The sequence below is a fragment of the Microcaecilia unicolor genome, chromosome 10 (assembly GCF_901765095.1).
Source record: "Microcaecilia unicolor chromosome 10, aMicUni1.1, whole genome shotgun sequence".
Lineage (NCBI taxonomy): Eukaryota > Metazoa > Chordata > Amphibia > Gymnophiona > Siphonopidae > Microcaecilia > Microcaecilia unicolor.
The window spans coordinates 220,507,176-220,522,097 of record NC_044040.1 but is presented as its reverse complement, the minus strand read 5'-3'; the positions used below and the strand labels follow the sequence as shown (position 1 = coordinate 220,522,097).

The 14,922-nt window shown below is 41.8% G+C and overlaps 1 protein-coding gene across 4 annotated transcripts in view; it reads right to left on the bottom strand.

The window, feature by feature from the left end:
• Positions 1-14,922, bottom strand: part of LOC115478604 (erythropoietin-like) — a 117,399-nt gene that overhangs the window by 13,896 nt on the left and 88,581 nt on the right. For 3 of the 4 annotated variants that reach the window (XM_030216084.1, XM_030216086.1, XM_030216083.1), the window contains one exon: positions 1,610-2,104. The exons of the other annotated variant lie outside the window; for it this stretch is intronic. In XM_030216084.1, coding sequence (XP_030071944.1) covers positions 1,949-2,104 — 156 coding nt within the window. In that variant the 3' untranslated portion in view covers positions 1,610-1,948. Of the gene's footprint in view, positions 1-1,609; positions 2,105-14,922 lie in introns of those variants that run through there. 4 annotated transcript variants of the gene reach the window in all.

The window sequence follows — 14,922 nt, the reverse complement described above, 5'->3', positions numbered from 1 at the left end:
CAATAATACCTGTGTAAGGGACTTCATTGGACAAATGAGACTATTTATAAGCAAGCCTTGCTTATGGACAAGTACCCACAGACATCATGTTGGTGTTTGATTAATAGTATGACAACTGAACACATTCCCCCGATAAAGTGCACTTACACGCAGAATGTTGTAACAACTGATTCAATGAATATTATGCTTTTAATTTGTGTAATTTTAATGCCACATCAGCTAATGAAAAGTAAGAATGAATGACAGTGCACTTCCCTGTGATGAAGCTCACTGTCCTATAAATTATATACCTCAAGAGATATAAATTTTGTACCCTAGTACAATTGAATCTGTTTAATGCAACATGTATTAGCATGTTTGCAAAGATGTGCCAGGATGCTTTTAAAATGATAATGGTAACTGAAATCCAGAATGAATAGAACTTTAATATGTCAACAGATTGAAAGATGTATGATAAAGATGATGAAAAGACAGAGCTTGCAGGCACAGCATATCATAAATAACAAGGGGGAGGAGATTTAGAAGGGAGGAAAGGAAACAGACTGGAGCTAAAACAGATGTTTGAGGCCTGAAACAATCAGTCCTCAAAAGGGAGGATGTTGAATAAAAGCATAAAAATGTTGAATAAAAGCATAAAAAATTGGAGTGGAATGCTTCAAAAAAACATGCAGAGCTAGCTGTTTCAACACTAAAACCTCCTGGGACATGATGGGGCCCACATTAGCCAAAGGCAGGCTCCAGAAAGTCTGTGGATAATGGGAACCAGATGCAGCATATGTTCTGCTGTAGGATTTATGGTACAGCCTGCAAGCACGTGATATCAGGAGAAGATTATAAGGAAAGTGGGAACAAAGAAATAAGTAAGCATTTTGAATTTGTCTTTGTCTGTATATAGATTTCTCTCTCTGCATATAGCATTCTGATTTCTTTGCTTTACATTGCTTTGTTTTAATCATTCATTCTGGCTTGTATATTGCTTATCAAGAAATGCTTCCTGCAATAGCCCATTGAGCTATGCAGAAAAATTGTAAATACACTGTTTATATTAAATATGAAATTCGTCTAGCCTTCTCTACAAAAGTGGCGGCATCCTTTCTTCAATACACAGGAAAATCATGTGAACATTCTAGATTTACATATAGCTTCCCACCACCACATACCTCAACTGAAGCTGGCAATGCTTAAAACACACTCTTCACACTCAAACTTACACTTAAGGCACATTCAAACCAGATGAATTTTAATATAGTGCTGTATGCAGTGAGACACCATAATGTTTCAGAGGTTTGATCCCTGTGCACATGTAACAACACATCTGATGTGTGTCTCACAGGTAGTTGCATCTCTGCTGTCAACACTGGACCACAGCCAACAGTGGCTTAGAAGTTCAAATTCTTCCTGTTCTCATGCCATCTTCTGTCTAGTCAGAAGGGCAGGAATCAGGAAGAGAAATTGTCTCTTGGGAGGAGGGCTGGTGCTTCTTTTCGTCTTGATCCAGTCCCTTGGATCTAGCTCAGCTTTTGCATGATAGGGGAAGGAGATGGGATTTGATATGTTGCCTTTCTGTGATTACAATCAAAGCGGTTTAGAAATTATATACAGGTACTTATATTTTGTACCTGAGGCAATGGAGGGTTAAGTTCTCAGGCTACTGCACTAACCACTAGGCTACTCCTCCATAAGATCAATGGATGGACAGACAGGAGCTGTAAGTCCTTCTCCCAGTCTTTCTGCAAAGAGTCTTGGTTACCTCCTCAGTCCTGAGGAAGAATCTTCACCTGCCAATTTCTTTACACAGTAATGCTGCTTGTCCTTGATGGAAGGGAATTAGAGGGCAAACCAGCAGCAAGTCCAGCTGAAAGGGCCAGGCTTTACCGCTCTTCAGTGCTGGGGGGGTTACGGCATTCCTTCACTTGTAAACAAGATGGGGTTCCAGGTAGCATGTGTGTCACCTTGAATGACTTTTGCATAAAGTCTTCCCCAGATCGCGTAGGAATAAAGTGAGTTTTCCCTGCATTAGCATGCTGAACCTTTTAAAAAGTTTCTGGACTTGCCAATTTGATTCGGTAGTCGAAGGCATGTTCACCACCTGCAGTGTTTCTTCCTATCTCAAAAAAAGAAGGGACACAGAAAAATAAGAACAGCTTGTTCATATTGGGAAATTGCAATGTGTTCATACAGCATGTTAGAGCACATCTCTTATAGGCTTGCAGGAGCCAGAGAGTCAGATTTCTGGAAACATAGTAGAAAAGAAAGAGCACTTTACCATTTCTCATCCTGAATGATGTGCTCCCACTTTGCCCTCAGCTCTGCTTCTCTCACACATGACTTTATGATAACTAAAGGCCCAAAAGTACTTTGTATAGTCAGTGTACTGAAACTATTGGCCATATAAATCACTAAAGGGTTGAAAAGTGATGGAAAAGATCATTTTCTCCCAACTTACAGATTTTGTGGAACAGAATCATTTGTTTGATACTTTTCAATTTGGTTTTAGGTCTAAGCATAATACAGAAACTTTGTTAATATCCATGTTTGATGAAATTTGACTGGGCTTTGATAGAAAGGTTTTTTGTATCATTAGATATGGTGGCTGCTTTTGACACTAAATCATACCATTTTATTGCAACCTTTTGGGATTTCAGGCAAGGTGCTATTATGGTTTAAGTCACATTTTTTTTTAGGCTAAGCATCAGTTTCAAGTTGTTCAAACACACTCTAAGGCAGAATTAATTATATTAAGTTCAGGTGATCCTCAGGGTTCATCCCGTTCTTCTTTGCTATTCAACTTATTTATTTATGCATCCAGTTTGTTATTAGCCAATTTAGGTATTAGTTATCGGCTGTATGCAGACAATCTTCAATTTTATGTTTTTGTCCCTGATAGGATAGAAGATGGGTTCCATCTGATGGAACTCTATATTAGAACTGTCAGAGCTTGGACAATGGGTTCCATCTGTTGGAACTCTAGATTAGAACTGTCAGAGCTTGGATGATGGGTTCCGTCTGATGGAACTCTATATTAGAACTGTCAGAGCTTGGAAGATGGGTTACGCCTGATGGAACTCTATATTAGAACTGTCAGAGCTCGGATGTCTGGTGGAACTCTAAATTAGAACTTTCAGAACTTGGATGATGGGTTCTGTCTAATAGAACTCTATATTAGAACTGTCAAGAGCTTGGAATATGGGTTCTGTCTGATGGAACTCTATATTAGAACTGTCAGAGCTTGAATGATGGGTTCCATCTGATGGAACTCTATATTAGAACTGTCAGAGCTCGGATGTCTGGTGGAACTCTAAATTAGAACTTTCAGAACTTGGATGATGGGTTCCGTCTAATAGAACTCTATATTAGAACTGTCAAGAGCTTGGAAGATGGGTTACGCCTGATGGAACTCTATATTAGAACTGTCAGAGCTTGGATGATGGGTTCCGTATGATGGAACTCTATATTAGAACTGTCAGAGCTTGCAAGATAGATTCCGTATGATGGAACTCTATATATTAGAGCTGTCAGATCTTGGAAGATGGGTTCCGTCTGATGGAACTCTATATTAGAACTGTCAAGAGCTTGGACAATGGGTTCCATCTGTTGGAACTCTAGACTAGAACTGTCAGAGCTTGGAAGATGGGTTCCATCTGATGGAACTCTATGTTAGAACTGTCAGAGCATGGATGATGCATTCCGTCTGATGGAACTCTATATTAGAAATGTCAGAGCTTGGATGATGGGTTCCATCTGATGGAACTCTATATTAGAACTGTTACAGCTAGAACTATCAGAGCTTGGTTGATGGGTTCCATCTGATGGAACTCTATATTAGAACTGTCAGAGCTTGGAAGATGGGTTACGCCTGATGAACTCTATTAGAACTGTCAGAGCTTGAATGATGGGTTCCGTCTGATGGAACTCTATATTAGAACTGTCAGAGCTCGGATGTCTGGTGGAACTCTAAATTAGAACTTTCAGAACTTGGATGATGGGTTCCGTCTAATAGAACTCTATATTAGAACTGTCAGAGCTTGAAAGATAGTTCTAATATAGAGTTCCATCAGACAGAACCTATCTTTCAAGCTCTGACAGTTCCAATATAGAGATTCATCAGACAGAACCCATTTTCAAAGCTCTTGACAGTTCTAAAATAGAGTTCCATCAGACAGAACCCATCTTCCAAGCTATTGACAGTTCTAATATAGAGTTCCATCAGATGGAATCCATCTTCCAAGCTCTTGACAGTTCTAATATAGAGTTTCATCAGATGGAACCCATCATCCAAGCTCTGGCAGTTCTAATAAAGAGTTCCATAACACGGAACCCTTCTTCCAAGTTTGACAGTTCTAATGTAGAGTTTCTTCAGACGGAACCCTTCTTCCAGGATCTGACAGTTCTAATATAGAGTTCAATCAGATGGAACACATCATCCAAACTCCTGACAGTTCTAATATAGAGTTCTATCAGACAGAACCCATCTTCCAAGCTCTGAAAGTTCTAACATAGAGTTCCATCAGACGGAACCTGTCAGAGCTTGGAAGATGGGTTCTGTCTGATGGAACTCTATATTAGAACTGTCAGAGCTTGGATGTTTGCTAATTATCTATCACTGAATGTGGACAAGAAGCAAATACTTTGTTTATCTCATTGTGATCAAATACTACCTTCCTTAAATTTTTGCCTTGGAGGTGTTTCACTTCCTGTCTTATAGTCAGTTAAAAGTTTGTGGGTGGTTTTAGACTCATCTTTGTCATTTAAACAAGTTTCTGCTGTCATCAGGGGCTTCTTTTACAAAGCTGCAGTAATAACTCCTGCATGGCAAATGCGATGAAGCCCATTGGAGTTGAATGGGCTTTGTTGCATTTGAAGTACCAGGAATCAGTACCATGGCTTTGTAAAAGGAGCCCCAAGACATCTTTTTAAAAAGAAATATGGCTTTGATGAGCCTAAGGGCCCTGTTTACTAAGCCACACTGTAGGCGCTCAAAGTTTTTAGCTCACGCTAATGATACAGACACTCATAGGAATATAATGGGTGTCTCTATTGTTAGCGTGTGCAAGATATAAATCTGATAAATAACAATAAATAAAATAGTTATAAAGGTGTTTTCCTTTTCCTCCAGTCCAGACTAGTGTGTTGTGTCCTCCCAGCCAGCAGATGGAGGTTGGAAACATTGAATTTCAATGACACCATCACCACTAAAAGGATTGATTTAGTTTTATTTTCTCCAGTATTCTTTGCCTCCAGCAGATGGTGGCCATCTGGATTGGTACAGAGGCTCATGAGGTCTGGTCACTGGAGGTTTACCGAGTGGGTCAGTACCACTTCAGTAGCTTTTATGGTTGGTCCAGTGACTTTTCCCTGATTCAGCTGTAGGGATTTCATAACCTGGAACTGGGGTTGGTCTAGAGGCTATGGATTCTGGCATTGAGGATCTCATAGGATCCTGGCCCTAAGGGAGGGGGAGCTGAGTTGGGAGGGCCACTTTTGCTGTGTTTTTGTGAGCCTTCTCATTGACTCCCTTCGCCCCCTGTCCAGTCTTCTCCCCTTTCCTTCCTCCCTCCTTCCCTCCCCTTCTGTTGGGGAAAGACTTAAAGTAAAACAAGTTAAGAATAAAATGTGGCAGTGCATCTCAATAACATATTATGGACTTTTCCTCCAGGAACTTGTCCAAACCTTTTTTAAACCCAGATATGCTAACCGCTGTTACTACATCCTCCGGCAGAGTTCCAGAGCTTAACTAAGTTCATATAGTTATATTATTAAAAGTCAGATAATTGACTGTTTGAATACTTGTCCATGCAGTATTGAAGTCATTATTGGTAATAGGATTTTGCCTACTGGACATTTGAAAAAGGTTTTTCTTGGAAGTGGAGGGGTAAAAGGTCTTTAAGGGACTGAGTAGCTAATAGATATGTGAAATCTCTTCCTTCAATCCTCAGTCGATTGTTCATTGCTTTCTGACTCCTGTACCTGCTTTTTATGAAAATGCCAGATCTGTTAACAATAAGCTTTTGATACTTCAAGATCTTTTATCTTCATTGGATTTGGGATTTATGTTCATTGCAGAAACTTGGATTTCAGAGGAAGATATTTCCATTATTCCTCATCTTTGTGCATCAGGTGATAATATGCTTCATTCCTCTAGGAAAGATAAAAGAGGAGGTGGTTTAGCGATAATTTTAAAGCAATTTTTAACATTGTCTTTAGTGTCGTCTGGAATTTCTCCTGGTTCAGAATTTATGTAATGCAGTTTTCAAGACGATTTCTATAATTATTCCAGATAAAATATTTTAATGTTATAGGTATACTTCTGATATATCAACCTCCGAGTCCTTGGACCAAATCAGAAGAGGAATTACTTGATGTTATTGCTCAAGCTTCGTGTCAATTTTTGAGGTTAATTGTCTTGGGTGATTTGAATTTACATTTAGAAGATATGAATGATCTTATTGTTACAGATTTTAAAGTTTCTTAAAATGTTTTTACAAACTTGTGGAATGAGTTTAATCGTAGGAGGTCCTACGCATGAGAAAGGACATACTCTTGATTTCTTAGCTAACAGTTCCTCTTATTCGTTGGATGCATACATGGTCAGCTATTTGACCATCTTCCAAAATTCCAGACAGCAGATGTACAGATCAGCAGGACCCAAAGCAGTCCAAAAGAATGAAGTCAGAAACACAGTTTATACCTAATTATTCAACCACCCTTAGGATTCACCTTTGGGTTTAAAAAGCAAAACTATGTACATGTAAAGACTGGATAAACAAATTAAAACAAAGTTTAAAGCAAATGTCCTTAATATGTAATTATTGGTAGCAATAATGAAACAGTGATATTCACATAGCAAGCAGCCTGAGCCAACAGATTTATTTTTCAATTGAACATAATTAACTTTATTTATTTATTTTTCCATTGAACATAATTAACTTCGTATGAACTTGGCAGCTAATAGTTGTCAGCAGGCCACCACCTTCAGGCCTTCCTGCAGGTATGAACTCGGCTGACCCAAGAAGGGCCCTTCCCTGGACACAGCACTCCCAGAAGCAGACTCCAAAAATATGCTTGAGTAGAGAGGTGTAGTAGCCGTGTTAGTCCACTTTTAAAGGTAATCAATAGAAATAAAACAAAATAAAACATGGGAAAGAAAATAAGATGATACCTTTTTTATTGGACATAACTTAATACATTTCTTGATTAGCTTTCAAAGGTTGCCCTTCTTCGTCAGATCGGAAATAAGCAAATTATTTATTGCTTATTTCCGATCTGACAAAGAAGGGCAACCTTCGAAAGCTAATCAAGAAATGTATTAAGTTATGTCCAATAAAAAAGGTATCAACTTATTTTCCATGTTTTAAAAATATGTTTAACACCACTTTATTCCATCAGCAAGGCCAAGACATTTTTTTCCTCTTCCAGACACAGTCCTTGGTTACAGCACATATCACCCTTTGTTCCTTCCCCCCGCCGGCCATAGTTTCTGGATACAGCTTAAATCATTCACTGCTTCCCTAGCATGGCCTGATTCCTGGACAGAGTTTTAAATGACTCACTGTTTCACCAGCATGGCAGTGTTCTGAACACAGATCAAGTCACTCACTGTCTCCCCAGCATGGCACCACTTCTGGACACAGTTTAAATTACTCACTGCTTCCTAGCAAGGCATGACTTCGGAACACAGTTTAAATCACTGCTTCCCCAGCATGGCATGACTTCTGGACACAGTTCAAGTCACTACCTGTTTCTCCAGCCGGGTCTGACTTCTGGCCACAGCTGAAATCATTCACTGCTTTACAGCACGGCACCTCTCTCCCCCTTGAGTGGAACAGCTACTTAACTTTTCCTCCAAGCTTTTCCCAGCCTTGAAGAAGGTTTGTTATGAAGCCTTTCAACTTCTTCCCTTGTACCTGAGCTAGAGTAGCAATCTTCATGGGCTCACTTCCCCAGTCATCTTGGGCTTGGATCTCCTCTCCGACCTCTTTCTCCCCCCTCCCATTCCATGGGCTCCTCTCCCTTTATGGTCCCCAGCTGGTCTTCTCCCTCCTGATTATTCCTCCTCAGCCAATCCCCCTCCTCTTCCTCGGGATCCTGGGACTTGTAGTTCCCTTGCTGCTCCCTTTGCTTGCCCCCATGGCTTTGTAGGGGTTCTTGGGAACTGTAGTCCTCCTCCCTTCTCCAGCTCTTGGGAAACTTATGCCTCTGTGGGACTTGTAGTTGGAATCCTGGGTATGAAACCTACCCATCTTGCTCCTCTCCCAGATCCCTTCTTCCCTCTCAGGGGTTCCTCACATAGTATACTGAACTGGACAATGTTGGCACATTTAGACTGACTCTGGACAGAACTTCTACATGAAGGAAGCCCTTCCCTCATTATGCAATACCTCTCTGTGAAATAGTAGTAATAAAAATAGGCAAATGCATTTTTATACAATCCACAAAACAAAAAAGCAAGTTCCCACATGCCATCTTTTTCTTTAGATATAAGCACAGGGAAAAAAAGATGTTAAATGCTCCAAATTAATTTTTAAAAAATTATATTTATAATTATTAAGTCTGATTGTTAAGCATCTGATTCTCATAACATGTTGTCTGTTTTGGTGGCCCTTTATTAGGTGAAAACATCTCTGCAAGAACACAGGGAGTCCCTATAACCAGCCCTCCAAATGACACAGTGATTTAAAACTTAGAATTACTACTCTAACCGATAAAACCAATACTTCCTCTGTGTACATCCATGTACTGCACAAGCCAACATGTTTAAAAATATAAGTGAAATCAAATAAAAATGCTACCAACTATATAGAATGACGGTGTGGACACAGCAGCTCATAGGTCTCTTGTTCCCACTTCCCATGGCATGCCCCAGGCCCATGCTTCAAAACCGCTTCCCAGCCCGCCCCCTCTCAAATCTGCTGCTCCTTCCCGCAGCAGTTCTGAACACTAAAAAGAAAAAGAGCTGCTGATACAGAGCTGCGTCCTGCAACAGTCACAGCCAGGCTCTGCTAGAACAACCCTCATGACTGCAGGAAGTGCGTCACAGGGCAAGGTTCCAGGCCAGCAGAGCCTGGCTGTGAGTGTTGTAACACACAGCTCTGTACCGGCAGCTCTTTTTCTTTTTAGTGCTCGGAACTGCTGTGGGAAGAAGCCACAGGTTTGCAGCAAGGTGAGGGGGGGGGGGGGGAATGGGTTGTGGGAGATGGGGCAGCCAGAAGAAGAGACAAAAGAAAAAGGAATTTATGCTGGGGCACATGGGGGTGGTGAAAGGGAAGGGGAAGATGAAGGAGGCACCCGGTTCAGCAGCATCATTTTTTGGGGGGGGGGCAATATGCTTGCTACCAACAATAAAGAACGTGAACAGAGCAACTTGCCCCCACCTCCTTGCCTCTTCTTCTGCTGCGATTAATCTTTTTAAAGCAGGCTGCGTCATCCAATCCCAGGGGCCTTCCTTCAGCCTGTTCCACCCCCGAGGGCTGAAGGAAGGCCCCTGGGATTGGTTGAAGCAGTCTGTTCCTGCCGACCTGTGCCAGCACTGCTTTAAAAAATTAATTGCTGCACTGGCAGAACAAGAAGAGGCAAGAAGGTGGGAGGTCGGGTGGAGTGGGGGAGGACAAAGAGAATGAGTGCAAAGAGGAGGGGGGAGAGAAGATGCCTATGCCACAGGGGACACCGACACCAGGAGGGTACCCAAGCCCAAATTTTGGGAGCTGGTTATTAAAGTAGCTACTGTAACAACCGGCTCCCAAAATTCTTAACATTCTAACAAATGACTCTGGTAAGCTGGCTCCAGCACACCACTGCTCCTCTCCTGTCCCAGCTTGCCAATGGACCACCAGAACTAAAGAGGTAGGTAAGGTAGGCCCAGGGAGGGAGAGAGGGAGGGCTTCGTCTTTAAAACAGGGAATTCAAGAGTGGGAGTTGCTAGTTGGGGGGGACTGGGGGCGGAGCCGGCCTCAGGGAAGCGAGGGGAATGATGATGTCAGATGCTGGCCCGAACTTCTGGTCGCAGCTCAGCTCTTTTTGGGACTTTGTACTTTTTGAAAGAGTGAAAAATCTATTTACTTCTATCCATTCTACACCACTCATGATTTTTTGGATTTTGCTCACACCTTTTTCAGTGGTACCTCAAAGTGAGTTACATTCAGGTACAGTGTGTATTTTCCTGTCCCTGGAGGGTTCACAATCTAATTTTGTACCTGAGGCAATGGAGTATTTAAGTGACTTGCCCAAGATCACAAGGAGCAGCAGTGGGATTTGAACTAGTCACCTCTGGATGTCAAGACTGTGCTCTATAGACCTCAATCATATCTCACCTCAGCTGTCTCTTTTCCAAGCTGAAGAGCCCTAGCCTCTTTAGCCTTTCTCCAATGGGAGTTCCATCCCCTTTATCATTTTGGTCACTCTTCTCTGAACCTTTTCTAATTCCTCTATATCTTATTTGAGATATTGCAACCAGAAGTGCATGCAATACTCAAGGTGAGGTCGCTCCATGGAGTGATACAGAGGCATTATAATATTCTTGGTCTTATTTTGCATCCATTTTCTAATAATTGATGGAAAGCATGGTAACCAAACAACTCGGCGATTACATAAACAAATTCTCAATTTTACATAAATCACAATCAGTTTTTCGCCCCCTCCACAGCACTGAAACAGTACTCATTACACTCCTGACCAAATTCAAGCAGGAAATAGCAACAAGAAAAAGCATACTTCTCCTTCAATTCGACATGTCTAGTGCATTCGACATGGAAAACCATAATATACTACTAAGACTCCTAGATTACTTCGGTATTGGTGGAAACATACTTAGTTGGATCATGGGTTTCTAACCACTAGGACATACCAAGTGAAATCAAATTCAAACATATCACCACAGCGGAAAGATGACTGCGGAGTACCTCAAGGGTCACCACTATCACCAATCCTCTTCAACCTAATGATGACACCACTAGCCAAGTCCTTATCCAACCAAGGCCTCAACCCATTCATCTATGCAGATGACGTCACAAAATACATACCTTACAAACATGACCTGACAGAAATCACCAATGAAATCAAGCTCAGCCTAAACATCATGAACTCATGGGCAAATGCATTCCAACTAAAACTCAATACAGATAAAACACACTGTCTCATCCTCTCATCCCAATACAACATGAACAAACCCACTAACATAAACATCCCAGACTACATCCTCCCTATCTCAGACAGCCTGAAAATCCTCGGCGTTACTATTGACTGTAACCTTACACTTGAGAGCCAAGTTAACTCTACAACTAAGAAAATATTCCACTCAATGTGAAAACTCAAATGCGTGAAACCATTCTTCCCGAGGGAAACATTTCATAGCTTGATACAATCAATCATAGGCGGTCGGTGGCCCAACTGTTTGGGGAGGCTAAAGGGGGCGGGGTTAGGGGTGGGGCCAGGGGTGGAGCTTAAATCCATAATTGTCTGATAACACACAGAAAAAATAAATAAAAATAAAAGTCACAATACCTTTTATTAAGTTTAGATATTAGATATGTATCATATTTGAAGAATAAAGTGGTTGCTCAAAGCATGTAGAGGAGTGTGGTAGCCGTGTTAGTCCACTCTTAAGGTTATCAATAGAAATCAAACAAAATAAAACATGGAAAAGAAAATAAGATGATACCTTTTTTATTGGACATAACTTAATACATTTCTTGATTAGCTTTCGAAGGTTGCCCTTCTTCGTCAGCATGTACTAACCACAATCGCTCAACTGAAAAACACTATCCACAACTTTGTGCAAAAACACACTCAGAACCTTACTGTACCATAAATATTACACTGGGCAGAACCTAATACACCTACATACCACCCATATGGAAAATGCAGACTGTCAACAATATGAAACAAGGGATCATAATATCACAATTCTCATGTAGTGCCACAAAACACCCTAATTCACGTTTAATGTGGGATAAAATGCCATAAATAAGTTTGTGGTTCACAATGTTTTTAAGAATCATACCATCCTGAATAGCAAGAACGCACTGTATCACTTTTCAGATGTCACATCTGACCTTTACCTTCAATACACTGGATGTTAGGCCACCAGATCCAGTCCTGCTTCATGACCTCTTGGACTTTTTCTTGGGAGGGTCAGCAATTGAAGGAAAAAACATGCCTCCTCACACTGCACTTTCTTTGGCTTCACCACTGGGAAGATTGTGCCCATTCCTATCCAGTCTTCAATATCCTCCTCCTGGTATCAAACGGGGTTTTCCAGCGGCAGCCACCAAACAGCCTGCTGCATGATGTGCAACGTGGGGATCCCCCTGAGAGGCACCAGGAAATCGAACTCATCGGGAGCGGAGACCTTCTGTCACGTCTTTCAACTTCGAGGCTTCTTCTAGCAGCAGCATCAGCAATGTAAGCGAGCGCTGCTTTCAACCTGCCCCGGAAGCCGTGCGTCCCGCCTACGCGGGAAGCTGTACAGAGAGTGCTTCCAGGGCAGGCTGAAAGCAGCGCTCGCTTACATTGCTGATGCTGCTGCTACCAGAAGCCTCGCAGTTGAAAGACGTGACAGCCAGGAGTGGACTGCGGAGGGGGAGAGCGATCACACTAGTCGGAGGACGGGGGGGGGGGGATGTTGAAGGCAGCACCGGAGCACCCCTTCACAAGCTGCACCCGGGGCGCTCCGCTCCCACCGCCCCGCCCTTGCTGCACTTGTGGCTGGGGAGGCTTAGCCTCTCCAAGCCTCTTATACCGGGCGCCTATGCAATCAATGGTACTAAGCCATGCAGACTACTGCAATGGAATCTATGTGGGATGCAAAGAACAACTCATAAAGAAACTTCAGACCGCTCAAAACACAGCAGCCAGGCTTATATTTGAAAAAACGCGATTTGAAAGTGCCAACCCCCTCCGAGAAAAATTACATTGGCTACCAATCAAAGAACGTATTGCTTTCAAAATCTGCACCCTGGTCCATAAAATTATCTATGGTGAAGCCCCGGAATACATGACAGACCTCTTAGACCTACCAACAAGAAACACAACCGGATCATCAAGAACATACCTAAATCTCCACTACCCAAGCTGCAAAGGACTCAAACACAAATCAACATATGCATCCAGTTTCTCCTACATAACCACACAACTGTGGAACACACTACCAAAAGCCGTGAAAACAATGCACAACCACCTAAACTTCCGGAAATCACTAAAATCTAACCTGTTCAAAAAGGCATACCCCATCGATCAAACTTAAGTGCCTAAACCCAGCAACACAACGAAACCGAGGCTTGTAATAGACTATGCATAACTCTTCCTGTCTACGATTCCTCAATGTGTCTCTAACACATGAGCCTTATTCGACCACATCAACTCCTTGTATTTGTTTCTCTACCGGAGATGGCGAATGCCTCTACGGTACAATGTAAGCCACATTGAGCCTGCAAATAGGTTGGAAAATGTGGGATACAAATGTAACAAATGAAATAAAATAAATAATTCCTAGCATCCTGTTTGCTTTTTGGCCGCCATTGCACACTGGGCAGAAGATTTCAGTGTATTGTCTAATATTACAACTGAATGTTTTTCTTGAGTGGGGGAGTAATGGTGTTGTGCTTTTGAAACGGTTGATTTCGAATATTAGTCTTGAAGCTGTATTTTGTGCTGTTTGCAATTTCTTTATAATTGTTCTCTGCATCCGGCACAGATTCCGTTGCAATAGTCAGCATGAGAGAGTACCATGGATTGGACTAGTGAGTGGAATACATTTCTTGGGAAGTAGTTTTTTAAATGTGTTTCAGTTTCCACATGGTTTGGTACATTTCTTCTTAGTGTTTGAGATTTGTTTGTGGAAGGATAGGTTGCGGTCAAAGATGACTCCTAAGAATTTAAATGGTCAGTTATTGGAAGGGATGTGCCCAAGACAGTAATGTTTGGGAAGTGGTCAGTGTTATGTGGTGATGTGAGAATCAGGTCATGTGTTTTTTCTTTGTTCAATTTGAACTTAAATGATGTTGCCCATGATTCCATTATGTTTATGCTGGCTGGTACCCTGGGCATGATTTTTTGCAAATATTTTTTGAAGGGGATATAGATGGATACATCATCAGCATATATGAGATGGTTGAAGTCTTGTTTGGATAGTGTTCGGGCAAGAGGGGCCATCATCATGTTGAATAGCGTTGGTGAAGAGTGGAGAGCCCTGGGGGACCCCACAGTCCACTTTCCAAGTAGGGGAGAGAGAGGTATTTGTTTTCACTTGAGAGAATCTGGTAGTCAGGAAGCCTAAGAACCATTCAAGCACTTTTCCTCCAATACCGATTTTGTTGAGTATTCTTTTGAGGATTTAGTGGTCAACTATGTCAAAAGTGCTCGGCATGTCAAAATGAAGTAGAAGGATGTTTTTTCCATTAGTAATTTCCTTTTTTTAGGTTGGCCAATAGTGTAATAAGCACTGTTCGGGGCTGTGTCGAGTCCTGGAGCCTGACTGTGATTTGTGTAGTATAGAGAATTTGTCGATGTAGTTGGTTGGCCGCTATATCTTCCATTCTTTTTGTCATTAGAGGGATGGATGCCACTGGTCTGTAACTCGAGGTGTCCTTAACATTTTTTGGTGTCCTTTGGGATAGGTATGAACAGTATATTGCCTTTCTCCTGTGGGAAATGGCCTTCTTGGAACATGTAATTCAGGTGGGAGGTGAGTTGGACTATGAATCTGTCCAGTGCTGCTTACAGGTGTCTAGCATGCAGTAGGCAGAGGAGAATTTTCTTAGTGCTTGTGCTTCTGTCTCATAAGAAGATTGTGTGAAGGCAGTCCATGACCTGTCTACTGGGACTTCTTCTAGGGGGTAATCGAGTTCATCTATGAGTGTTTTGAGATTTGTGCTGTCTTGTGTTAGGCTCTTCCTAAGGTTGAGGATCTTCTCTTTGAAGAATATGGTG